This window comes from Amyelois transitella, chromosome 29, assembly GCF_032362555.1.
Source record: "Amyelois transitella isolate CPQ chromosome 29, ilAmyTran1.1, whole genome shotgun sequence".
NCBI classification, from domain to species: domain Eukaryota; kingdom Metazoa; phylum Arthropoda; class Insecta; order Lepidoptera; family Pyralidae; genus Amyelois; species Amyelois transitella.
The window spans coordinates 661,069-688,422 of NC_083532.1; the positions used below are offsets into that span (position 1 = coordinate 661,069).

Below are 27,354 nucleotides of genomic sequence, written 5' to 3' on the forward strand. Positions count from 1 at the left end.
TGGTTATTCGGAATGATAGAGGGAGAGAGATGATAAAAAATAAGTCTTGTCAAAGTTCGAGAACAAGGGAGTCGGAAAGTCTTATCATTAATATAGCTTAAAGCTTTTAATCTCTTGTTAGAAGTGGTCTATATATGGTCGCTGGCCGTTCTTGTGCCCTGTAGGGAGTGTTGGAGCCGTCTAAGTCAATTTCTATGTCTGGTTCCTGGAAAATAATAAATTTACATTAGAATAGAATAGATTATAATATTATATTATATTTAAATAGATGAAAGTGGCCATTTAGTCTTTCAAGAATGTTGGCTCTGTCTACCCCGCGAGGGAAATAGACGTGACCATATGTATGTATGTATAGAATTGATTTATTTTCAAAATTGGAAACAAAGTATCACTTATTGACGTCACATCACTTAAATCTAATTACTACTAGCTTCCAAAGCGCATGTGTAGAAGAAGCGGCGGAACAAACTACACTGTAGCATTTTCACCGGACGTCAATTTACATTTTAAAGTAAGTCTAGGGTATGGCTTGCTACCTTGGAAACTTGGGATGCCTCCTTGAGGCGATGGGCTAGCAACCTGTCACTATTACTCGCAGTCTTTTCGAGATCGTAGGCTCTGTCCACCCCGTAAGGTATGAAGAGGTGATTACATGTATGTAAGTACTAATATGAAAATCTGGACGTCTTCAAAATAACAGATTAGGGCCGCCTTTGGACGATGGCATAGCTACGCAACGTATCGTGCCGGGAACCATACGGCACATAGAATAGGGAAAATAATATAAAATTAGAAGGACACTATTAAGATTTTGTAGGGAGTAAAGAAAGGAGAGCAAACGCCAAGAGCAGAAAACTCCGATCATGATTCGGCGAGGAAAACCAGGTAGGTTGGTAGAATATATTAAAAAAGTGTTCTTGAAATGAATGATAGAAAATTCAAAAAGTACGTTAATATAATCCACTGTGCTGTAATAGGCTTTCCTAAGTACCAAGTTCATCTTTAATGATAAACATGTGTGGCCCGAGCTTGACATAATAGCCCTCTTAAATGCTTAAATTTGTATAGTGTACATAATATATACTTTTATCTTTATTTATTTGACGAAATATTTGTTTTGAAATAATTAGTTTTACATTCATTGTTTTTTTTTTTAATGTAGACAATGTGCATTCACCCACGATTTAGATTTCAGAGATCTATATTCGTAAATTGACGTCCGGTGAAAATGCTGCAGTGTAGTTTGTTCCGCCGCTTCCTCTACACATGCGCTTTGGAAGCGGTAGTAAGTAGTTATAATTAGATTTAAGTGATGTGACGTCAAAAAGTGATACCTTGTATCCAATTTTGAAAATAAATCTGTTCTATTCTATTCTAATCATTGGTGGTGTTGGGATGGTGTTAAAACTTACTGTCTCTGGTTCCATACTCCTGGACCAAGGCCCCCAGCCGTGTGGTTCCTCCTCGTGGTCATAATGGTGTTGGTGAGACGCGTGCTCGTAATATATAACCTGGAATTGATAAAAAGATGTGATTTTATGACTACTTACATTCTGGTCAAGTATATAAGTATAAGTCTTTCACAAATTCCACAGGAACTACCGATTTTATTTATTTAAACTTTATGCACGTAAAATGTACAACAGGTGGACTTAATGCCACAAGGCATTCTCTGCCAGTGGAACCTTTGGACCAAACTGAGATGGATGTAATGTACGGGTAGTAACAGTAAAATAAAAAAAATATATAAATATAAATAATAATATGTTTTACCCGGATAAAAATAACCCAGATAAAAATGAATCCTCCAGAATCGCAGTCCAATAAATAAGAGAAAAGATTCGTATATTTGTATGATAGAAACATATTCAAAACAATTGGATTAATTTTCACATAATTTGGTCCCATCAGAACAATCAGAATAGAAATTCGAAGGTGACACGGAGTATTTTTTCCATAATTTTCACGGAAAAGAAGACCCACGCAAAATTTAAAAAAAATTTGTTCAGCATATTACGAGCGGTCTCGACTTGGGGAGCAATTCTAGAGCCATCTAGCGTTTTTCAATGGTACTAATTAGTATAAAAAACGAAGAGGAAATCTCGACGCGACTGGCGACATCACTTAATGCTATAGAAACCGTCGTTACGTCGTAGTTCTAACACTATTAGCTAGATGGCGTTACTGTCTACTCCATTTTTACTACAAGTGCGCGATTAATAGTTTTGTGTCACTAGATAGAAAATGGCGCAACCTGGAAATCCTACTAATATTATAAATGCAAAAGTTTGTGAGTATGTCAGGATGTCAGTATGGATGTTTGTTATTCTTTCACGCAAAAACTACTGTACAGATTACGATGAAATTTGGTAATGTAGGTAGCTGAAGACCCAGAATAACATTATAGGCTACTTTTTATCCCGGAATCCCTGCAAATGATTCCGCGCGGACGAAGTCGCGGGCGGCCTCTAGTTTGATTATAATTTTGAGTTATTGCGTACAGTGAGTAAAAGGATAGTTAGTTAATTAAATTAACTCGTCCGAGTCAACATTCATAAGAGTCTTGTGTCGGAAATTATAATTCAACTGCATTAGCCTGACTGACACACTTGCATTTGATTAAACAAAAATGAGAACGTGTGCGAGTAGAATTTATTATACATATAAACCGGTTAAAATGTAGTGCCGTGTGGTTCCCAGCACCAATACAAAAAAGAATACGACCACCCCATCTCTTTCCCATGGATGTCGTAAAAGGCGACTAAGGGATAGGCTTACAAACTTGGGATTCTTTTTTAATGCGATGGGCTAACAACCTGTCACTGTTGTTGAATCTGAATGCCATTATTAAGCCATACAGCTGAACGTAGCCATTCAATCTTTTCAAGACTGTTGGCTTTGTCTACCCCGCAAGGGATATAGACGTGACCATATGTATGTATGTAATCTAGGTTAAACATAGGTGTGTGCTAGCTTCTTCTCTTCCCGTGTAGGTTGTAAAAGTCGATAAAGGGAAAGGCTAATACATTGGGAATTCTTTTTTAAGGCGATTGTTTAGCAACCTGTCACTGTTTTAATCTCAATTCCATCATTAAGCCATACAGCTTACCGTGACCTTTCACACTGTCGACTCTGCCTGCCGCGTAAGGAACAAAGACGTGATTGTAAGTATGAAGCGAAAGAAGACCAATTAACACATTGCACTTTAGCCGTGTCGAGTACACAGGCAGTAAATGAAAGCGGGTACAATGTGTGTCACGAATCTGGTTTAATGAACGTGAGTGTACTGTACAGTCTACAGCACATCAACCTGCACACAATCGCGTCTAAATCCCTTAAAAGACTAACGGGCCACGTTCAGCTGTTATGCTTAATGATGGAATTGAGATTCAAATAGTGACAGGTTGCTAGCCCATCGCTTATAAGAAGAATCCAAGTTTAAAAGCCTATCCCTTAGTCGCCTTTTACGACATCCATACATATAATATACAGTTACGTAGCCTGTCAGTCTTTTGAAGACTGTTGGCTATGTCTACCCCGCAAGGGATATAGACGTGATCAAATGTATGTATGTTATACCTGTAGGTATTAAAAGAACTCTTGATTGAGTGATCAAAAACATTGTGAGTAAGTACAATTATAAAGAAGAAAATGAGCATGCCGTGTGGTTCCCGGCACCAACATAAAAAAGAAAAGGACCACTAAATCTCATTTCCTATAGATGTCGTAAGAGGCGACTAAGGGATAGGCTTATAAACTTGGGATTCTCGTTTTAGGCGATGGGCTAGCAACCTGTCACTATTTGAATCTCAATTCCATCATGAAGCCAAGCAGCTGAACGTGGCCTACCAGTGTCTTAGAGACCTTTGGCTCTGTCTACCCCGCAAGGGATATAGACGTGAATATATGAATGAATGAAAATGAGCATTAAACCAGCATGAACGATTAAAAGTAACATAACATAACCTTAATCCAATTGTCAGACAGTGAAAGTCCCATCAGAAAACAAGACTTACTTAAGGAAAAAAAAACGGTAAAGCCTCTTTGACTATTAGTTAATTTATAGACAGAAGACAGCTTAGATACGCACTTTCAAATATAACTTTTAATTTTACGCATATGTTACGACTAAGGGATAGTCTTTTAAACTTGGATTCTTCTTTTAGGAAAATATATATATATATTTATTTAAAACTGACAATAGAATGTGGAGGAAGTATGCACAGATCGTGACAACTGAAAAGATGTAGTCTCTGCCTACCCCTCCGGGAAAAACGCTTGATTTTTTGTATGAATGTATGTTTGAAAATAGCTGTGATGAGGTTGTATTATATAAACGGAAATATCTTTGTTTCATTTCAAAACTTTCTTCCAACAAGTGACCTTCTCGTAATTTCTTTTAACTTTCACTCTCATTACCCAGACGCCATGACCTTTTAACTGTTTTAAAAATAGACGTATCTAGTCCAAAACAAAATGACGGAGATGTGCAGACCATTTTCACGATTCATCGAATTTAAATGAATTAGTAGGTAGGCTCGCAAACTTTCGCATTCATAATATTAGTAGGATTATTTATTTGTACCGTACAAATAAATAATCCTACTAATATTATGAATGCGAAAGTTTGCGAGTATGTCAGGATGTCAGTATGGATGTTTGGTACTCTTTCACGCAAAAACTACTGAACCGATTACGATGAAATTTGTTATGTAGGTAGCTGAAGACCCAGAATAACATATAGGCTAATTTTTATCCCGGAGTTCCCGCGGGATTGATAGGGTTTCCATGCGGACGAAGTCGCGGGCGGCCTCTAGTATATAATGGATTAAATTAGCGCCACATTAAGTGTGTGATTTTTTGTATATACACATACATACATACAATAAAATCACGACTTTTTCCCGTAGGGGTAGGCAGAGACTACATCTTTCCACTTGCCACGATCTCTGCATACTTTTTAGTATGTATGTTTGTACCTATTTGAACCTGTCACTATTTGAATCTCAATTCTATCATTAATCTTTACAGCCGAACGTGGCCTTCATAGCCTTATCTTCCCTCCAAGGGATGTCGTAAAGGCGATTAAGGGAAAAGCCGATAAACTTGGGATTCCTCTTCCCACTTTTTGAAGCCTCGTACACTCAATTCATATAGTGACAGTCTGCTAGCCCATCGTCTACAAAAAGAATCCCAACTTCATCGGCCTATCCCTTAGTCGACTTTTACGACACCTATAGTTAAAATATGCAGTAGTCCTATTCTATAGTGCTGGGAACCGCACGACACAAGTTCAGTAACTTAACGGTAAAGGAACTCAAAGAAAGTTAGACATGACCTTGCATTAACGTTTAAGGTGCATCAAGAATGCAATCTCTGACCTCTTGACACCGTAAGGTTGCAGAGGAAAGTGCAATGACAATTTTACATTGTTAAGGCGATACGAACGACCATACAGACCAATTTACACCTATTGATATTGGTCATCATACTTTATACACGCACAAACATAATCACGTCTTTATCTTGCGGGGTAGACAGAGCCAGCAGGAAAGACTGACAGGCCACGTTCAGCTATTTGGCTTTAAGATAGAATTGAGATTCAAATAGTGACAGGTTGCTAGCCCATCGCCTAAAAGGGGAATCACATATTTATAAGCCAATCCCTTAGTCACCTTTTACGACAGCCATGGGAAACAGATGGAGTGGTCCCATTCTTTTTTTCTATTGGTGCCGGGAACCACACGGCACGTTAACTGTTTGAAACTATTACTATATAAAAGTAAGTATTAAGTAAGTAAGTAAATACTTTATGGTTTTATAAAGGAGTACTTTAAAAAAAACGGTACAGTACAAAGGCGGGCTTATCCCTAAGTGGGATCTCTTCCAGACAACCTGAACAAGCTTTTCAAATTCTTTATTATTCATTATTATAGGATACTTCATATCGCTTATTAATTGTCAAAACTTTTAGTTTCACAACATTGGTTGACGTCAAATAAATTACTTAAAACTAAGCTTACTGCCGCTTCCAAGGCGTCCCTGCAGAATAAGCGGTAACAAACTGCACTGCAGCATTTTCTTTAGTTTCTGCGCTAAGTTCAAACCAGCTTTAACAAGCGTTTAAAGCTACTCGTATCTAGCCAAGTTGCATTTCCCATACCGTTAAAACCACAGCTTTTCTATTGGTCCGTTAGCAAAAACTGTGACAGTGTTCCATCTCTGTCTATTTATGTGTGTTAGACAAGGAACGATAAATATACATACATACATCAGTTGTGCCCGCGACTTCGTCCGCGTGGAATAGTTATTTTGGGCATCATTGAAGCCCTCAAGGATGAATAATTTTCCCCGTTTTTTTTTTCACATTTTCCATTATTTCTTTGCTCTTTATAGTTGCAGCGTGATGTTATATAGCTTAAAGCATTCCTCGATAAATTGTCTATTCAACCCAAAAAGAATTTTTCAATTCGAACTCGTAGTTCATGAGATTAGCGCGTTGAAACAAACAAACTCTTCAGCTTTATAATATTAGTATAAATACATACATATAGTCACGTCTAAATCCCTAAGGGTCAGGGCAAGAGTAACCCTAAACCGTCGAGCTTGCATGAAGAGAGTCATGAATGTGGATGAAGCGAAGGAAGTATGCAGAGATCGTAGCAAGTGGAAAGATGTAGTCTCTGCCTACCCCTCCGGGAAAGAGGCGTGATTTATGTATGTATGTATGTTTGTATGCTATATCTCTTCCGTGAGAACAGAGCCAACAGTCTTGAAAGACTGATAGGCCACGTTCAGCTGTTTGGCTCAATGATAAAATCGAGATTCATATAGTTATAGGTTGCTAGTCCGTCGTCTAAAAGATGAAACCCAAGTTTATAACCCTATCCCTTAGTCGCCTTAAACGACATCCATGGGAAAGACACGGAGTGGTCCTATTCTTTTTTTTTTGATGCCTGAAACCACACGCACGTCTACAAGACATCCGTGGAAAAGAGAAGGAGTGCTGGGATCCACACGGCAGTACAATTGAAAAGATTTAAACAAATTTGTTTTTTTAAATAAGTAGGTAAGAAAAGTCCTAGAGTACCCGAAACCGCCGAGCTTGCATGAAGAGAGTTATGAATGTGGATGAAGCGAAGGAAGTATGCAGAGATCGTGGCAAGTGGAAAGAGGTAGTCTCTGCCTACCCCTCCGGGAAAGAGGCGTGATTTTATGTATGTATGTATATAACATCACGCCTTTTCCCCTTTTAAATATATATATATATATATATGCTGGGATCCACACGGCAGTACAATTGAAAAGATTTAAACAAAATTTGTGTTTTTTTTGAGCTACAGTTCGGGCTTGACCCGGGCCAGTGGGAGGATACTCTGACTGGCTAGAGGTCAGGTCAGGCACTGCAGCTCCGAATATGTTGTGTCTGAAGTTGTGTTTATGATGGAATCAGTGATAACTTCGCTTGCGCGATTTAGAATCTACGCTGCGCGTCACGTTCTTCGATGCGATTTACAGATGGCGTGATACGTCGCCGCAAAGTCAACAATTGAACATGCCTTTAATGAGTGCATTTGTAAATTAATACATACATACATATAGCCACGTCTGTATTCCTTGCGGGGTAGACAGAGCCAACAGTCTTGAAAAGACTGATAGGCCACGTTCAGCTGTTTGGCTTTATGATAGAATTGAGATTCAAATAGTGACAGGTTGCTAGCCCATCGCCTAAAAGAAGAATCTCAAGTTTATAAGCCTTACCTTAAGTCGACTTTTACGATATCCATGGGAAGAGATGGAGTGGTAAATTTATAGTTTAATTTATAGTCACGTCTATATCCCTTGCGGGGTATACAGAGCCAACAGTTTTGAAAAGACTGAGAGGCCACGTTCAGCTGTTTGGCAGAATTGAGATTCAAATAGTGACAGGTTGCTAGCCCATCGCCCGAAAGATGAATCCCGAACAAATAAAGTAGTTAGCAGTAAATTAATGATAGTAGTTTATTCATTACATTAAATTAAATTCAAGCGACATTTCAATTAACTTGTGAAAGCTTTATTGTAAGTGCAATACTACAATTCTAAGCAGGATTATAACGGTAATTTTGTCTTTTATTATAGTGCATTAAAACCCGCTATCAACTAAATATATATACTAGAGGCCGCCCGCGACTTCGTCCGCATGGAAACCCTATCAATCCCGCGTTTCTAAAATCAAGTTTTTGCGTGAAAGAGTAACAAACATCCATACTTACATACTAACAAACTTTCGCATTTATAATATTAGTAGGATGAATGTATATATTATAAATAAATAAATATTTAATCATATTTTCTCATCATTCGTATAATTACGTCTATAGCCCTTGCGGGGTAGTTCATATTTTCATTGGTGCCGGGAACCACACGGCATGCTTACTTGATCGTTACCACTAATTCGACTCCTGGCTGTAATGTTGATTCTTTTATTTCTAGTCGTATTTTCTAAGTTCTATTCTTAATTGGTGCCGGGAACCACACGGCAAGACCCTGTCTGTGTCATGCCGTGTGGTTCCCGGAAAGAAGTTTGGAAACCCACTCACCTTTTGCGGTTGATGCTGGTGTTTGTTCTTAATGTCAATCCACAGCCGTGCCAAGTTGATGCCCAAGCCGAGGAGTGCTATGATGAAGAATTTCACCTGGTGAAGAACATTGTTTTTGGTAAATTATAAACGACAGTTTCACAAATGAAGAACTTTTTTTTGTCACTAAAAACAATCATGACGTGTCCATAGAATAGAATAGATTTATTTTCAAAATTGGATACAAGGTATCACTTATTGACGTCACATCACTTAAATCTAATTATACAATCTAATCCCACGGACATAGATATCGATAGGATTTTTCTTTATAACGTGTGAAAAGCCAAGCAATTTCTTGGGTGATTTAGATTAAAGATTGTATCTTCTATACTTATATTATAAAGCTGAAGAGTTTGTTTGTTTGAACGCGCTAATCTCAGGAACTACTAATTACTGGTTCGAATTTAAAAAAAATATTTTTGTGTTGAATTGACCATTTATCGAGGAAGGCTTTAGGCTATATCACATCACGCTGCAACTACATATTAGGAGCGAAGAAATAATGGAAAATTTGAAAAAAAAAAACGGGGAAAATTATTCATCCTTGAGGGCTTCAAAGATGTTATATAGCCTTAAGCCTTCCTCGATAAATGGTCTATTCACACAAAAATAATTTTTCAATTCGAACCAGAAGTTCCTGAGATTAGCGCGTTCAAACAAACAAACTCTTCAGCTTTATAATATTAGTATAGATTATGAGACATTTCAATATCACCATATCTTTTGGTTTCACAACATTGGTTGACGTCAAATAAATTATTTTAAACTAAGTTTATTGCCGTTTTCAAAGCGTCAGTGCAGAAGAAGATAGGAACAAACTGCACTGCAGCATTTTCTTCAACAACTTCAACTTCTTAATTATCGACGTGGACGAGAGAATAGTTGTAATTTAACGATTTATACGAAATTTTAAAGGTAAAAAATGTTTTTTTTTTACAGTTTTTTAAATTTGAAATAGATTAATGCACAGAGTGTCCTGAATTTTTACTACGCTTTTATTAGCTTGGGTTGTATGTATGTATGTATGTATGTATGTATGTATGTATGTATGTATGTATGTATGTATGTAACGGAATCTTTGAGCTTAATTTTCACTGATTTCTAAACGTCTGATCAACTTGGAACTTTGCACACGTATCAAGGACCGATGACAATGCAATATTTTGATAAGAGTTTCTCATTATCCTTATTAAAACTGCCAGGATTAATAAATTCATTTTTAGATCCTTCGTATGAGAGTAAGAGAGACAGAGATAGCACCAGTGCCAGTAATCTCCATACAAGAAACCAAGAAGTTCTGACGTATAATGAGTCAAAAAGAGATGTAATATATTTCCATATAATGTTACTATTAACCTGAGGCTTCTTTATTTCATCGCATTGCTCCATTTAGAATTACCATTAGAAACCATAGTAGAATTAGTAGAATATTTTAAAACAATAAAAAATATATAAGTAATAAAACAAAAGTAATAAATGAAAATTGAACAAATAAATTTACAAAAATACAAGAATAAAGTTACTACCTACAGAACTTTGCGATATTTAATACGTATTTAACATATTAATGCAATTCTTGAATTAACATTAGGTATCTTTTGCCTATTTATAATAGCAACACTGTAATACTCGTTTGGAAAATGAGTGACAGTTCAGTTTATTTATGTCAAATAAGTTTTGCAGTAAGTTTTGATTGAATTCGATTCGAACACCTGTAAACTTTCTTTCTGTTGTTTTTTACCGGTGCCTGTGTATTTACCTATTTGCACTTTGTTTTGTGCTGATAACTTGTCGTTATTTGGAGTTTGGAATCTTCCGTTGAGTCGAGCTTTGTTCTTCCGGATATTCGTGTGATTTTATCATCTGAGATTGGACTCTGACTGTGTTTACTGTGTTGTGCAGATATTTTGAGATAGGACTCCTGTAAAAAGTACCTTATTATTTGAGATAGGAGTCCCAAGTTTGTGTTTGTTTTTGTGAAAGACAGATTTTACAACAAAAGTGCCACGATGTCTTCAGATAAACTTTGTTGCGTTCCTGGTTGTAAAGGCAGTGGAGGTATGTTTGAAATATTTTTGTTCCTGTATCAATCTGCCTCTTAATCTTGTGGTTTGATTCCTGGCAAGGCCACAATCGAAAATTATTACGTTTGCTGGATAGTCAAAAATATTATTAACAGTGATTTATCACTATAAAATTCTTTTCAACTGGGATTAACAATCATCATACATACATATAATCACGTTTATATCCCTTGCGGGGTAGACAGAGCCAACAGTCTTGTAAAGACTGATAGGCCACGTTCAGCTATTTGGCTTTAAGATAGAATTGAGATTCAAATAGTGACAGGTTGCAAGCCCATCGCCTTAAAAAGAATCATGATGATGAGAATATTATGAGATTTAATCCAATCAGGCCACATATAACTTTAAGAAAGTTAGTTGTGAAAACCTCCGGCGATGGGCGCATGGTTGTTGCGAAAGTCTTTTTTAGTAAGATAGTTATACCAGAAGTGTTAACTTCCAAAAAATAATTGTATAAAAAAACTAAAAAACTACCCGTTTTATTGCAAATCGAACTAAAAAATAGAAAATAAATAATAGTTTAAAAAAAACTAAAAAACTACGCTTTTATTGCTAATCAAACTAAAAAATAGAAAATAAACATTAATGACAAAGGAATTCAGTAGTAGCAAGTCGAACAATCAGTTATAGTCAGTTGTAGTAGTAATTACCTCGGATTAAAATTATAACAAAATTAAATTTATAAACAAAACAATTTAAATCAGAGTAAAAAGCGTGGGGTGCATTTTACTTCATTTTCATAACTCTCTTGTCATAAATATATGCTAATAGAATGATTTTAATATTTACTACATCAGGCACCCCACGCTTTTTACTCTGATTTAAATTGTTTTGTTTATAAATTTAATTTTGTTATAATTTTAATCCGAGGTAATTACTACTACAACTGACTATAACTGATTGTTCGACTTGCTACTACTGAATTCCTTTGTCATTAATTTTTATTTTCTATTTTTTAGTTTGATTAGCAATAAAAGCGTAGTTTTTTAGTTTTTTTTAAACTATTATTTATTGTTTTAGAGACATCATTTCGGAGGCATTCTAGCCTAACAGTTTTCAATGTGTATTGTATTCTCACCTGCAATTTGAAGGATAGAATTTGCAGTATTGTCCCGATCTTCGCCTTGAGGACCGCTCCCAGGATTAAGAGTTTCAGGATCGCCTTCTTTTTCTTCTTCTTTTTGCCTCTTTGTTCTAGAATTGTTAAGAATTGTGCAATGATTGAAATGATTAATGTCATTTTGTTAATGTACCCGTTTACGAATCATGCGTTTTAGACAATCGTAGACCTCATCTTGATTACCTACCACCAGCAATATTGAAGTCATTGTAAGTATTCAACTTAAGTGAGTAACCTAAATTTGTTTCAATGCACAAAATCCTTTATATAGATGACGTTTTAGATATAGGACATGTAGAAGTAGAACATAACATAACATATAATAACGTCTATATCCCTTGCGGGGTAGACAGAGCCAACAGTCTTCAAAAGACTGAAAGGCCACGTTCAGCTGTTAGGTTTAATGATAGACTTGAGATTCAAATTGTGACAGGTTGCTAGCCAATCGCCTAAAAGAAGTATACCAAATATCTAAGCCTGTCCTTTAGTCGCCTTCTACGACATCCATGTTAAATAGATGGAGTGGTCCTATTCTTTTTCAATTGGTGCCCGGGAACCACACGGCACCGTAGAAGTAGAAATGGTATCAAAAGATAGGATGTGTATATTGAAAGCTACACTTGCAATTTATTTATTTCAATAGTAACGCTCTAAGCCTTGTTCAACTACATATATAACTACCGAACTTCTTATAATTAATGTATAAATTTATAGTCTACACTAGACACCAAAATCTAAAAACTACATACATACATACATTAATCACGCCTCTTTCCCGGAGGGGTAGGCAGAGACTACATCTTTCCACTTGCCACGATCCCTGCACACTTCTTTCGCTTCATCCACATTCATAACTCTCTTCATGCAAGCTCGGCGGTTTCGGGTACTCTTGACCAGAACTTTTGCTAGAACGTCTCCGACTCAACTACATTTAACTACTAATTTAATACACTACTAATTTAAACTTACTACTTCTACAAGAAACTGAAATAAAATAATAAAATGTCTAATTATAATGCAGAATTACTATCTAATCTCCTATTTTATCGAGATACGTTTGTCTAGGCCGTCCCACTGAACTACATTTAACTACTAATTTAATACACTACTACTAATTTAAACTTACTACTTCTACAAGAAACTTGAAGAAAAAATAAAATGTCTAATTATAATGCAGAATTACTATCTAATCTTAGAAGAAAGCGATAAGAGATAGTGCAAAATACTCTAAATACATACATCCTATAATCACGTCTATTTCCCTTGCGGGGTAGGCAGAGCCGACAGTCTTCAAAAGACTAAATCATTAGAGTTGAAATCCAAATAGTGACAGGTTGCTCTTGCCCATCGCCTAAATGGATAATCACAAGTTTTTAAGTTATAGGCCCTTAGTCGCCTTTCTCGATATCAATGAGAAAAAGATTTAGTGGTCCCAATTTTCTTTTCTATTGGTGCTGGGAACCACACGGCACTCTAAATTATACTACAAACAATGATCTAAATAATAATTATGTGAACAAAATAAAACATGCATTAAATTATTCATGCTTATGAGTTGATTACATTATGCTATCAACATTGTTTTTGATAACCTGTAAATCTTTAGTCAAATCCAATAAACGAAGTGTCATGTAAAATCTGTAAATAAATTCAAATTCAAAACTTTCATTCATTATTATGGGACATATTACACACATCACAAAAATTGTCACATCTTTTTGTGTCATCGTGAAACTTGAATGTGCATGTTTCCTCACGATGTTTTCCCTCACCGTAAGAGCATCGGTTAGTATTCAAACTAATGTACATAACTTCGAAAATAGTCATTGGTTTGGTATATGGCTGAGGTGGGATTTGAACTTGTACCTTTTTTGCGCATCACACATTTTAACTGGGCACCTTAAAATTCGACCACCGAATCTCTATGCTTATTTAATTTGTGTAATTTGTCTCGTATATATTTATTTACTAGCTGTGCCCGCGACTCCGTACGCTTTAAATAGTTATTTTGGGCATCATTAAAGCCCTCAAGGATGAATAATTATCTCCGTCTTTTTCACATACCTATTCCATTATTTCTTTGCTCCTTATAGGTAGATGCATGATGTTATAAAGCCTAAATCCTTCCTCGATAAATGGTCTATTCAACGCAAAAAGAATTTTTCAATTCGAACCAGTAGTTCCTGAGATTAACGCGTTCAAACAAACAAACAAACTCTTCAGCTTTACAATCTTAGTATAGATGTAAATGTACGGGTAGTTGCTGACAAAAATACTTAATTAGAATTTATTCTTGGAAAATTTAACGGTAACGATGCTACAAATAAACGCTAGTGAATTTCAGAAATGAAAGTAAACCAAATGATTCATCGATTAATCGGAACTGCTCGATAATTTTCGTTAAAAATTGGCACAGATTACTAGCAATATAAGGAAGAATTTGTGGTGATTTTAACGGGCGAAATATCCCAGAATTTACATACATACATATAAATCACGTCTTTATCCCTTGCGGGGTAAATAAAGCCAACAATGTTGAAAAGACTGATAGGCCACGTTCAGATTTAGGTTGCTAGCCCATCGTCTAAGAGAAGAATGCCAAGTATATAAGTCTATCCCTTAATCGCCTTTTACGACAACTATGGGAACGAGATGTAGTGGTCGTATATATTTTTTTATAAGTGCCGGGAACCACACGGCCCATCAATTACTGACTTTAATATCAATTGACACTTCTCCGATTATTCCTGTGGGAATTTCGTCAGATACGAGTAAGTATTAATTGAAGGAAAATATTGTGTCAATATCATCAGTTATGTACATTAGTTTGAATACTAACCGATGCTCTTACGGTGAGGGAAAACATCGTGAGGAAACCTGCACATTCAGGCAACTGGATGTGTGACCATGATCGATCCAATACGGGTTAGGTTTCCCTGCAAAGCTTTTGAAACTCAGACGGGAGTCGCTTCGTGTACAAACCTGACTCACCCAATCCAGGATCCATGGTCAAAGGCATACCCCCGGGCTCCTCTCCAGAGTGGTGAGGATGCGACCGGGACTAAACCCATAATCTAAACTAAACCAAAACGAATCACATATACTAATATTACAAAGCTTAAGAGTTTGTTTGTTTGTTTGAACGCGCTAATCTCAGGAACTTCTGGTTCGAATTGAACAATTATTTTTGCTTTAAATACACCATTTATCGAGGAAGGCTTTAGACTATATGTATAACATCACGCTGCAACTATTAGAAGCGAAGAAATAATGGAAAATGTGGAAAAAAAATACGAGGAAAATTATTCATCATTGAAGGCTTCAATGATGCCCAAAATAACTATTCCACTCGGACGGAGTCGCGGGCACAGCTAGCTTATAATCTAATCTATCTAAACTAAACCATCACCAACCTTCCAAAGAACTTTTGTCCTCCACCCCGTCTTCATTTTTATCACTTTCCACCGCATGGTCGGCAGCTTCGTCCAATACTTCCTCACCAGCTGTCCACAGATCCTCTAAAATTCCCCTGCCCTTCCTCAAACCGACTGTAGAACTCTCTACTCCATCAACTTTCTCAGTGCGATCTTCAACCTTATCACCTACTACCCAAGATTGAACTCTTCCGAAATTGCGACCTTTCTCATGTTTCTTCACCATCATGACAGGGTGCACCAGGTGGATTTTGGCCGGCTTCTGCTTCTTCTTCTTCATCTTCTTGTCTCCTGTGTTCGCTGATATCGTGATGCTGTCTATTCCCCCGCTATCATGCTTTTTTCTGCCGAATGCCCTGGTGGAGAAGATTTGGTTTTAGTTACCATTTATGCCGTGTGGTTCCTGGCATCAATAGGAAAAAGAATGGGACCACTCCATCTCTTTCCCGTGGATGTCATGAAATGCGACTAAGGGGAAGGCTTATAAACATGGGATTCCTCTTGTAGGCGATTGGCTAGCTACCTGTCACTATTTGAATCTCAATTCTATCATTAAGCCAAATAGCTGAACGTGGCCTATCAGTCTTTTCAAGACCGTCGGCTCTGTCTACTCCGCAAGGGATATGACCGTTGCAGAAAATCCTAACACGTATTGGATCATGATAAAAGCTGCAGTAGATATATGTTCCTACTAGAAGCCAGCGACTTCGTCCGCGTGCAATCAATCCCGCGGGAACTCCGGGATAAAAAGTAGCCTATATGTTATTCTGGGTCTTCAGCTATCTACATACCAAATTTCATCGTGATGGGTTCAGTAGTTTTTGCGTGAAAGAGTAACAAACATCCATACTGACATCCTGACATATTCACAAACTTTCGCATTAATAATATTAGTAGGATTCCTTAACGTCGCCTTTTACGACTACTACGTTAAAGAGTCGGAGTGATCCCATTCCGGAGTTCTGTGGGAACCACACGACACATTAGCATAGTAATTATTCTCACGTCTTCCAAATTAAGACCAATAACATCCAATTCGGGTCAAAAAAATCATAGGTAGTGAAATTTACATAAAAAAAATGTGACAGAGCAAACATTACAAAGTCATTGCGTAGTGCGCATGTATGTCTGTATGTTTGTATAGAAATCTGTTAGCATAGCGGTCGGTCGGATATCGTCCGAACTATTTACCCGATTGCGGATGTGAAAACGAAAGTTATGCTCGTTCGTGATACGACTCGAATTTGTACTGTATTGATTTCAAATTAAATTTCTACGTGTGTGTTAAATTTCAAATTAAACTTTCCGTGTGGTTCCCAGCACCATTACAAAGAAGAATAGGACCACTCCATCTCTTTCCCATGGATGTCGTAAAAGGCGACTAAGGGATAGGTTTATAAACTTAGGATTCCTTTTTAAGGCGATGGGCTAGCAACCTGTCACTATTTGAATCTCAGTTCTATCATTAAGCCAAATAGCTGAACGTGGCCATTCAGTCTTTTCAAGACTGTTGGCTTTGTCTACCCCGCAAGGGATATAGACGTGACCATATGTATGTATGTAAATTTCTACGTAGTTAGGTACGTGTGCAGATTAAAAGTTGTGTTTGTAAGAAAAACCGTGTGGTTACTGGCACTTAAGAACTTAGAAGTGTTCGCAATCTTGGCCACGGATGTCGTAAAAGGCGACTAAGGGATAGGCTTATAAACTTGGGATTCCTCTAGGCGATGGGTCTAGCAACTTGTCACTATTTGAATCCCGATTCCATCATTAAACCGTAAAGCGTGGCATTTCAGTCTGAACAAGACTGTTGGCTCTGTCTACCCCGCCAGGGATATAGACGTTACTATATATAATAATAATAATAATAACGTTTATTTGCTCTTCACAAAAATGTTCTTATTAACTAGTTAACAATAATGTGTTTAATCTTTAAATGACATTGAAGTCCTGCGAAGAGCCAAGTTCCTGAAAAAGGTCCAGGTGGACCTGTGCTACAGGTAACTTGGCCCCTCCCTTGGCATTTTAGGTGTTTGGTATTACACATTAGGTTATATTTAGTTTAACTACCTATATTTATCAACTAACACAATCGTAGATTCTATTATATTTGTATGTGCATTGTCGTAAGTTAAATAATACTTCAGTTCGTATAAATTTGTTGGTTGGTATTTAATCTTAGTAAGTAGGAGCACCTGTTAGTACTCAAACTAATGTAGGTACGTTACTTCGAAAATAACACTACCCAACAAAATTGAAGTTAAGGAGAGCAACAGAGACCAGAGTATGATATTCTAGGTAAAACGACCACGCTTAATTCGAATCTGAGCTTAGAATTTTGCCTAGACGTCAGGTTTTTTTTTTTTTTTTTGTTTATTAATTGTACAATTTGTTACAGAAAAAATAAAAAACCGAGATATAAAATAGCAAGAAATCATTGTAATTAATAAAAAATAAACACATAAAATTATTAATAATGTATATAATCTATTCTAAAGTTGTTTTTCCCTTTGAATGTGGAGATTTTCTTTTATATTCGCAATCTGATTCTCTTGTAAGGAACCAACAGTAATCGCCCATCATTGCGGAGTCCCATCGACCCTGATATCTTTTTTCCATCGTAAGAATGTCTTGATGAAATCTTTCACCCATCTCATCACTCACAGCTCCCAAATTTTCGGGGAAGAAACTTAGATGTGAGTGCAAAAAATGAATTTTCAGCGACATTCTACAGCCCATTTTTTGGTAGCTTTTCAGCAGATTTTCTATAAGTTCTTTATAGTTTTCTGCTTTTCTATTCCCTAAGAAGTTTGTGACCACATTTTGAAATGACTTCCAAGCTTGTAATTCGGTGTCATTTAACTTTTTCTCGAAGTCTTCATCTTTCATCAGTTTTCTTATTTGCGGACCCACAAAAATACCCTCTTTCAGTTTAGCGTCACTCAATTTAGGAAAAACGCTTTTTAAATATAGAAAAGCAGTACTTTCTTTGTTCAGAGCTTTTACAAAATTTTTTATTAGTCCCAACTTGATATGAAGAGGGGGCAGAAGAACATTTTTGGGATCAACAAGTGGCACAAATTTTATATTTTCTTTTCCTGGTTCAAAAGAATCTCTATTAGGCCATTCTTTGACAATGTAATGCTTTTGAGTTGCTCTGCTGTCCCAGAGACAAAGGAAGCAACAAAATTTGGTAAAACCTCCCTGAAGACCCAGTAACAAAGCTATGACCTTTAAATCTCCACATAGCTGCCATTTATAACGATCATAGTTTATAGATCTAAGGATAAGGGACATATTTTCGTAAGTTTCCTTCATATTATAAGCGTAAGCTACAGGAATCGATGGTTTTGTATTTCCGTTGTGCAACAAAACCGCCTTAAGACTCGATTTAGAGGAATCTATAAACAATCTCCACTCATTGGGCTGATGAGAAATATTTAAATTTTCTATTAGTTTATCTGGATCTGTACAAAAGCAGACATTGTTTTCAGAAGTAAAAAACGTAGACAAATGTTTGTTACGATCTCTAAACACACTTATTTTTGTTTCTTTTGCTAATAAATTCCATTGTTGTAACCTGGAGCCCAAAAGTTCAGCGTTTTCTTTTGTAAGGTTAAGGTCTCGGGCTAAATCGTTAAGTTCAGCTTGATTTATCAAGTGGGGTTCATTAGTGCTTATCACAAAATTTGGATCAAATGCTGAAGGTGCACTACTGATACAATCTGCACTAGTGGAAGCAATATCGAGTGGTGGAACCGGTATTGGAAATTCTTGGCCATGCGGAACAGGTCTTGTAGATGAAGAAGTATCAGGATAGACAATATTGATTTTCGTCTTCCTGGAATGTCCACTGGTCTTAGTTAAGCAAAAGTAGCAGTCCAAGCTGTGATCAGTAGGCTCACGCCACATCATTGGCATTGCAAACGGCATCGAAGAACGCTTGCCAGTCATCCATTTTCTCAGACTAGCAACACAAGTAATGCAGCAAATATGAGGAGCCCATTTTTTATTTTGGTGACCAATTGTAAAACCGAAATACGCTTCGTACATCACTTTAACATTCTCACTTACTGGTCTCCTTTGAGTTACGGGTGTAAAATTGCCACAAATGAAGCAAAACGTATCAGGGGAATTCACACAACTTATTTTATCAGAATTTTCACTCATTTTAATAACAAATTTTAAATATAACCAAGTTATTACAGAAAATACGCAAAGCCAGTATTTGTTGTGTAGTAGTGTCATAAGAAAAATAAAGATACCCTCATTTTATACTTGTCTATCTATCATATCATATGAATTATAAAGATACCCTCAAATAAATAGTTGACTATCATCTACATTTTTATCTTAGCCTGTATGCGGGTAAATTATAAAAAAAAAATATTTAAAAAAAAACCAGACGTCTAGACAGATTTTGGTAAGCATATTTGTAATCAGTAATGCTAGTGCTACATCGTGATATAGGTCAGTGTTCTGTTGCCCGAACCTTGTAGACTAGTGTAATCAATGTTACACGGCTGAGGTGGGATTTGAACCTGTGCCGTTTGCGCATAACGCATTTTAACCTAATAATTACCCCGTCATATATATATACTAACACGCCTTCATCCCATACGGGGCAGACAGAGCCGACTGCGAAAGACCAAAAGCCACAATTTCGACGTAATGTCGGAAACGAAAGTTTCATAAACCCACGCGAATTTCTCTCGCCTTTTATGAAATCCTGACACAAAGAGGAGGTTGAGTGACTTCATTATTACCTTTTAAAGTTTATGAGATACGAGATGGCATACAAACGCAAAATACTGCAAATTCGTTTTTACACACATACATACATATAATCACGTCTATATCCCTTGCTAGCAACCTGTCACTATTTGAATCTCAATTCTATCATTAAGCCAAACAGCTGAACGTGGCCTATCAGTCTTTCAAGACTGTTGGCTCTGTCTACCCCGCGATGGATAAAGACGTGACTACATATATGTATTTATGTAAATAATGAAATAGAAGAATTGCCGAGCTTGCATGAAGAGAGTTATGAATGTGGATGAAGCGAAGGAAGTATGCAGAGATCGTGGCAAGTGGAAAGAGGTAGTCTCTGCCTACCCCTCCGTGAAAGAGGCGTGATTTTATGTATGTATGTATGTATGTATCACTTCTACTAGATTCACGCTCTATACTCGCCATCCATACTAACTTTCTCGTCCGAATTCACTCACAAGTCACTAATACGTGCGTTAAAACTGTTTGTAAATAGCTGACATTAACATACATACATGTATGTATATATAACCTAACCTCGGTAACTTTTTGTCGGCCTCTGTGGCGCAGCGGTAGTGCGCTTGTCTGTGACACCGGAGGTCCCGGGTTCGAATCCCGGCCAGGGCATGATGAGAAACGAACTTTTTCCGATTGGCCTGGGTTATGGATGGATGTTTATAAATACATATAGTCATCTATATCCCTTGTGGAGTAGACAGAGCGAACAGTCTTGAAAGACTGATAGGCCACGTTCAGCTGTTTGGTTTAATGATAGAATTGAGATTCAAATAGTCATACAAAGGTTGCTAGCCCATCGCCTAAAAGAAGAATCTTGAATTCATAAGCATATCACTCAATCCACTTTTTTGACATCCATGGGAAATATTTAGAGCGGTCTTATTCTTTTTTCAATTGGTGCCGGGAACCACACGGCACAAAAATGTATCTAATTCAATATTTATTGTCAGTGGTTATTGGTTCGGTCATGTGGAGAGGATGAATGAAAGCAGGTTGACTAAGCAGATATACAAGGAGAGTGTGGAGGGAAAGGTCGGGGTGGGAAGACCTAGACGAACGTATCTTGATCAAATTAAGGACGTCCTGACAAAGGGTCAGGTCGAGAGTGCCCGAAACCGCCGAGCTTGTATGAAGAGAGTTATGAATGTGGATGAAGCGTGGGAAGTGTGCTGAGATCGTCGCAAGTGGAAAGAGGTAGTCTCTGCCTACCCCTCCGGGAAAGAGGCGTGATTTTTATGTATGTATGTATGTTTGTATGTGTCAAAAGTTACCTCGCCATTCCGTTATTTATCATAACAGCGATAGTGTCCAAATTCTCTTCTATCTCCTGACCGACCTTCGAGGGGAGTTCTTTAATTGACCTCCCTGAATTTGTGACCTCCGCATCGGCTGCTTCTGTAACAACAATAATATATACATATAATCACGTCTATATCCCTTGCGGGGTCGACAGAGTCAACAGTCTCGTAAAGACTGATAGGCCACGTTCAGCTGTTTGGCTCAATGATAGAATTGTGCATTCAAATAGTGACAGGTTGCTAGCCCCTCACCTAAAAGAAGAATCTCAAGTTCATAAGCCTATCCCTTAGTTGTCTTTTACGACGTCCATGGGAATGAGACGGAGTGGTGCTATTTTTTTTATTGGTGCCGGGAACCACACGGCACAAGAAAATTCATGATTTTTTTTTTTTCACCGCATTATTTAGGTATAATAGCTCGGCCAATGTATGTTTGTTTGATTTTAAAGTTATGTAAGTACACTAGCTGTGACCGCGACTTCGTCTGCGTGGAATAATTATTTAATTATCATTGAAGCCCTCAAGGATGAATAATTTTCCCGGTTTTTTTCACATATTCCTTTATTTCTTTGCTTTTTATAGTTGCTTTCTCGATAAATGGTCTATTCAACGCAAAAATAATTTTTAAATTCGAACCAGTAGCTCCTGAGATTAGCGTTCAAGCAAACAAACATTAGTTTGAATGGAGTTTGAAAGAGATCGAGTGGTACTATTCGCCGGGAACCACACGGCACATAACCAATACATTATAAAATACCTAATCTCAATATAATATCTACCTCACCAACATAATCATCAAATCATCAAACCAGTTTCAAAATATTCACTTTCACAAAACTTCCGATTCGAACAAGTCGCGTGGTATATGAATGACTAATTTTATAGTGATGTCAAAAGTACATAATAATAATACATATATATATAATCACGTCTATATCCCTTGCGGGGTAGACAGAGCCAGCAGTCTTGAACGACTGATAATCCCGTGGGTTTTGCGAAAAATCTGTAATCCTTTGCACTTAGGTGGCCCTACATTCGCCCGGACGAAACTGCTGGTAAAAACTAGTATATAAAGACTATTGAAAACAAAGGTTTAACAAAGCCAATGTTTTCAATAGTCGCACCCAGGGGTCTACTCTGAACTACTACACTTATAGAACTGAGATTCATTCATCTATACTAATATTATAAAGCTGAAGAGTTTGTTTGTTTGAACGCGCTCATCTTAGGAACTACTATTACGAATTGAAAAATTCTTTTTGCGTTGAATAGACCATTTATCAAGGAAGGCTTTAGGCTATATAACATCACGCTGAAACTATAAGGAGCAAAGAAGTATTGGAAAATGTGAAAAAAAAACGGGGGAAATTATTCATCCTTGAGGGCTTCAATGATGCCCAAAATAACTATCCCACGCGGACGAAGTCGCGAGCACTGCTAGTTATTTATTAATTATTATAGAATACTTCATATCGCTTAATAATTGTCAAATCTTTTGTTTTTCACAACATTGGTTGACGTCAAATGTATTATTTAAAACTGAGTTTACCGCCGCTTCCAAGGCGTCAGTGCAGAAGAAGCGGTAACGAACTGCACTGCAGCATTTTCTACATTCGTGATCGAAAGTACATAATCATGGGAACGTATCTCGAAGCACTTTCGATGTCATTGTTTTAGTTGATGAAGCACAATAGTGAGATCTGTTATTGATTTTTAGAAAAGATTACTAGTTAGTTAGTCCGTGTGGTTCCCGGCACCTATACAAAACAGAATAGGACCACTCCATCTCTTTCCCATAGATGTCGTAAAAGGCGACTAAGGGATAGGCTTTAAAAACTTGGGTTTCTTCTTTTAGGCGATGGGCTAGCGACCTGTCACTATTTGAATCTCAATTCTATCATTAAGCCAAATAGCTGAACGTGGCCGATTAGTCTTATCAAGACTGTTGGCTCTGTCCACCCCATCGCCTAAAAGTAGAATCCCAAGTTTGTAAGCCTATCCCTAAGTCGCCTTTTACGACATCCATGGGAAAGAGATGGAGTGGCCCTATTCTTTTTTTGTATGGGTGCCGGGAACCACACGGCACAAGGGTATATAGACGTGATTATATTTGTTATGTATGTGTGCAGTTTCTTTAGCGCTCGGAAACAAAAAACCAAAGCGTAGTTTCCAAAAACAACTACTTTGGGAAGTGAGTTAACTCGGAATTCCAAAATAAAACTGGTTTTTTGAAAGCGAATCTTGGTAGCTATTTTATCGTACGTGTACCATTCAATCAGAGGTTCGAATCCCGGACAGGGCATGATGAGGAAATAACTCTTTCTGATTGGCCAGGGTCTTAGATGTTTGTCTATGTAAGTATTTATTATAAAATATGTATAGTACCATTGAGTTAGTATCTCGTAACACAAGTCTCGAACTTACTTCGAGGCTAACTCAATCTGTGTAATTTGTCCCGTATATATATATATTATTAATCAATTTCATCATTCCAAACGTGGCTTTCGACTCTGTCTTCCTCGTATATGTTGGGACGTATGTACGTTAAATTCCATAAAAATACGTGCTGTGGTGCCCTGCTCTTTAGAATAGGAACACTCCGAACTTCCCCATGGATCTCGTGAAAGGCGACTAAGGGAAAGGTTTTTAAACATTGGATTCTTCTTGTAAGCGATGGGCTAGCATCCTGTCACTATTTGAATCTTAATTCTATCATAAAGCCAAACAGCTGAACGTGGCAAATCAGTCTTTTAAACACAGTTGGCCCTGTCTACCCCGTAAGGGATATGAACGAGAATATATGTATGTATGATTGTACGTATGTATGTATGTACGTATGTATGTATGTACATACATATGTATGTATGTATGAGAGGATGATTATTTATCGGATTGTATTAACATTAATAGTGATGATTGAGATCTGTGGTATGTCTAGAAAGTTTGAAATTGCCCCTGATGTCACCGGCTTCCGGGTACTAATGCCAGGGGTACGCAACCTTTTTGTTAAACGAAAAATAAAATCGATACAAAATTCTAAATCCATATTTTATTCAGAAAATAGGCCTTCGAAGACACTTTTTCGTGTAATTTTACATATTATCGTTTACATCCCTTTATACGTTTATATCCCTTGCGGGGTAGACGGAGTCAACAGTCTTGAAAAGACCGATAGGTAACGTTCAGATGTACGGCTTTATAGTGAAATTGAGATTCAGACAGTGACAGGTTGCTAGCCCATCGCCTAAAAGAAGAATCCTAAGTTTATAATCCGATCCCTTAGTCGCCTTTAACGACATCAATGGGAACGAGATGGAGTGGTCTTAAGTATTCCGTTTTTTTTATTGGTGCCGGGAACCACACGGCACGGTAAGTTTGTTTAAACTTACAATTTCATTTAAATATTTATTCTTGTTGAAATGCTTATAGCTGATAATAAAATTTTATTATTTGGCGGCCTCTGTGGCGCAGCGGTAGTGCGCTTGTCTGTGACACCGGAAGTCCCGAGTTCGATTCCCGGCAAGGGCATGATGAAAAACGAACTTTCTCTGATTGGCCTGGGTCTTGGATGTTTATCTATCTATATAAGTATTTATTATAAAATATAGCATCGTTGAGTTAGTATCTCGTAACACAAGTCTCGAACTTACATCGAGGCTAACTCGATCTGTGTAATTCGTCCTGTATATAAAATGTTGACAATCTCTGTTTCAATTACACGGTACGCCTACAAGCCGTGAAATATTATGACTAAACACTATCTGTCTACGACAATTCACTGTTTTTCATTGTCAAGATCTGTTTACAAAGCGTGAATTAAGTACAATTTGTAAATAAGATCTCATATTTTTATCTAACCGGATATATGTACAATTAGGGTAGGAACACATAAAACTGAAAACATACATCTATACTAATATTATAAAGCTGAAGAGTTTGTTTTTTTTTGAACGCGCACACTCAGGAAATAGTGTTTCGAATTGAATAATATATTTTGCGTTGAATAGGTAATTTATCGAGGAAGGCTTTAAACTATATAACATCACGCTGAAACTATAAGGAGCGAAGATATTAATGGAATATGTGAAAAAAAAACGGGGAAAATCATTCATCCTTGAGGGCTTCAATGATGCCCAAATTAACTATTCCACGCGGACGAAGTTGCGTGCGCGCGGAAGAGTTTTATCTATAGTTATATCTACATCTTTTTCATTACAAGTAGTTAACTGTTGAAAACATTGAAGAAACCACGATGATTTTGTAGTGTAATATTAACTTACAAACCTCGATTGAAACCCACCGCTTAACCGCTACTCGATAACGTTTTTAACCGTTTGCAATACTGGTTGCGACGACGCTGACGGAATAAATCCGGCCCGAAGGACCAAATAGAGGGACGCAGTTGAGACATAATGTTAACGTATGCACATATTATCACGTCTATATCCCTTGCGGGGTAGACAGAGCCAACAGTCTTGAAAAGACTGAAAGGCCACGTTCAGATATTTTTATTTATTTGAATCTTTGCGCACAGCCATCATTCATTAGTACCAAAGTAATAGAACTAATTTAACTGTCGAATCTACACTGACTGACCAGTCAAAAAGTCAGTTTTTGTCAGTTTTTTTTTGTTTGACTGACAAAAAGTCAGTTTAGGTTTTTCTATTTTGACTGACCAATCAATGATAGACAAAAACGCTAGGTCTAGATTTGAAAGGCCTTAGAAAGTCTAAAGATGCACTAAAGAAGGATTTAGCAAAATTTGCGCAGCACAGAAATTAGGGGGAGATTTAGTTTTACATACATACATACATATGGTCACGTCTATATCCCTTGCGGGGTAGACAGAGCCAACAGTCTTGAAAAGACAGAATGGCCACGTTCAGCTGTTTGGCTTAGTGATAGAATTGAGATTCAAATAGTGACAGGTTGCTAGCACATCGCCTAAAGAGGAATCCCAAGTTTGTAAGCCTATACCTTAGTCGCCTTTTGCGATATCCATGGGAAAGAGATGGAGTGGTCCTATTCTTTTTTTTTTTTCATTGGTGCCGGGAACCACACGGCTTAGTTTTAAGCAAGCTTAAAATGAGTTTTTGTAATTTTTTCTTCAGAATTCGTCAAAATGTTGATAAGATATGTTTGTTCTTCGTAAGTTGTTACGTTACTCAAGTTCAGTCCACGATAAATTCTGTGGTAAAATTTATACATAAATATAAAAAAAAATCCGTAAATCCTATGGCCTATATCTTAATTTTGTCATTGTATATTTTAAACTCTTTGGTTTTAATAATAATTTTTAATTTTATTAAACTTTTTTATAAGTTTTATTATAAGTAAGTTCTTAAATTACTTACTTACTTTCTTTTTAAACATTTTATTTATATTACCTATTAAAAACGCTATAATAGTATTTTTTTATATTACCTATTAAAAACGCTATAATTTTTTTTAAATGACTGTTGCAGCTTTCACTAATAAATACTGATATAAATACTAATAACTAACTTATCTACATCAAAATCTGAATCTGAATCCTACCTATAAGGTTTTAAACTGAAAATTGTTTAATAGGATATTCTAATAAAAAAAATACATGCTAGCCCATCGCCCCAAAAACAAGAATCCCAAGTTTGCAAGCCTATCCCTTAGTCGCCTGACATCCATAGAAAAGAGATGGTGTGGTCCTATTCTTTTTTTGTATTGGTGCCGTTAACTGTACGGCATAAAAAAAATTAAATAAATAAACCCCTTACCTTGCCACAGTCTTCTTTGCGTCTGCACTTCCTTGTCCCACCCGTCCAAGATCTTCCCAGACTTCTCCCTCACACACCCCCATACATCTTCCTCACCCATGCAGTCCATCATCGACAGAAAACTAGGCGCCAAATTCTTCCCTAAATTCATTACATATTCGTATGATCTCTCCAAAATACTCGCGCTTTTAACTTGTGTGTTTATAAAAGATGAATGAATGAATATTATTAATAACAGTGAAGGTTTCATCTT

The 27,354-nt window shown here is 36.9% G+C and overlaps 1 protein-coding gene across 1 annotated transcript; it reads right to left on the reverse strand.

The window, feature by feature from the left end:
- Nucleotides 1-53: 53 nt before the first annotated feature.
- LOC106135377 (uncharacterized) lies at nt 54-27,354 on the reverse strand. The gene is made up of 8 exons (XM_060952714.1): nt 27,102-27,354; nt 21,322-21,445; nt 15,402-15,618; nt 15,242-15,362; nt 11,787-11,902; nt 8,583-8,678; nt 1,413-1,511; nt 54-205 (listed from the first exon to the last, which is right to left on the reverse strand). Exons 1-8 carry the CDS (start codon nt 27,349-27,351, stop codon nt 107-109), a joined length of 1,122 nt encoding a protein of 373 aa, XP_060808697.1. The 5' UTR covers nt 27,352-27,354; the 3' UTR covers nt 54-106.

Coding starts and splice junctions, on each gene's coding strand:
- LOC106135377 (XM_060952714.1), bottom strand. CDS start 27,351: ATGAAACCTTCACTGTTATTAATAATATTCATTCATTCATCTTTTATA. Junction 8,679..11,786: donor TTCTATCCTTCAAATTGCAG/GTGAGAATACAA, acceptor GTTCTTCACCAG/GTGAAATTCTTCATCATAGC. Junction 1,512..8,582: donor ACCAGCATCAACCGCAAAAG/GTGAGTGGGTTT, acceptor TATCAATTCCAG/GTTATATATTACGAGCACGC.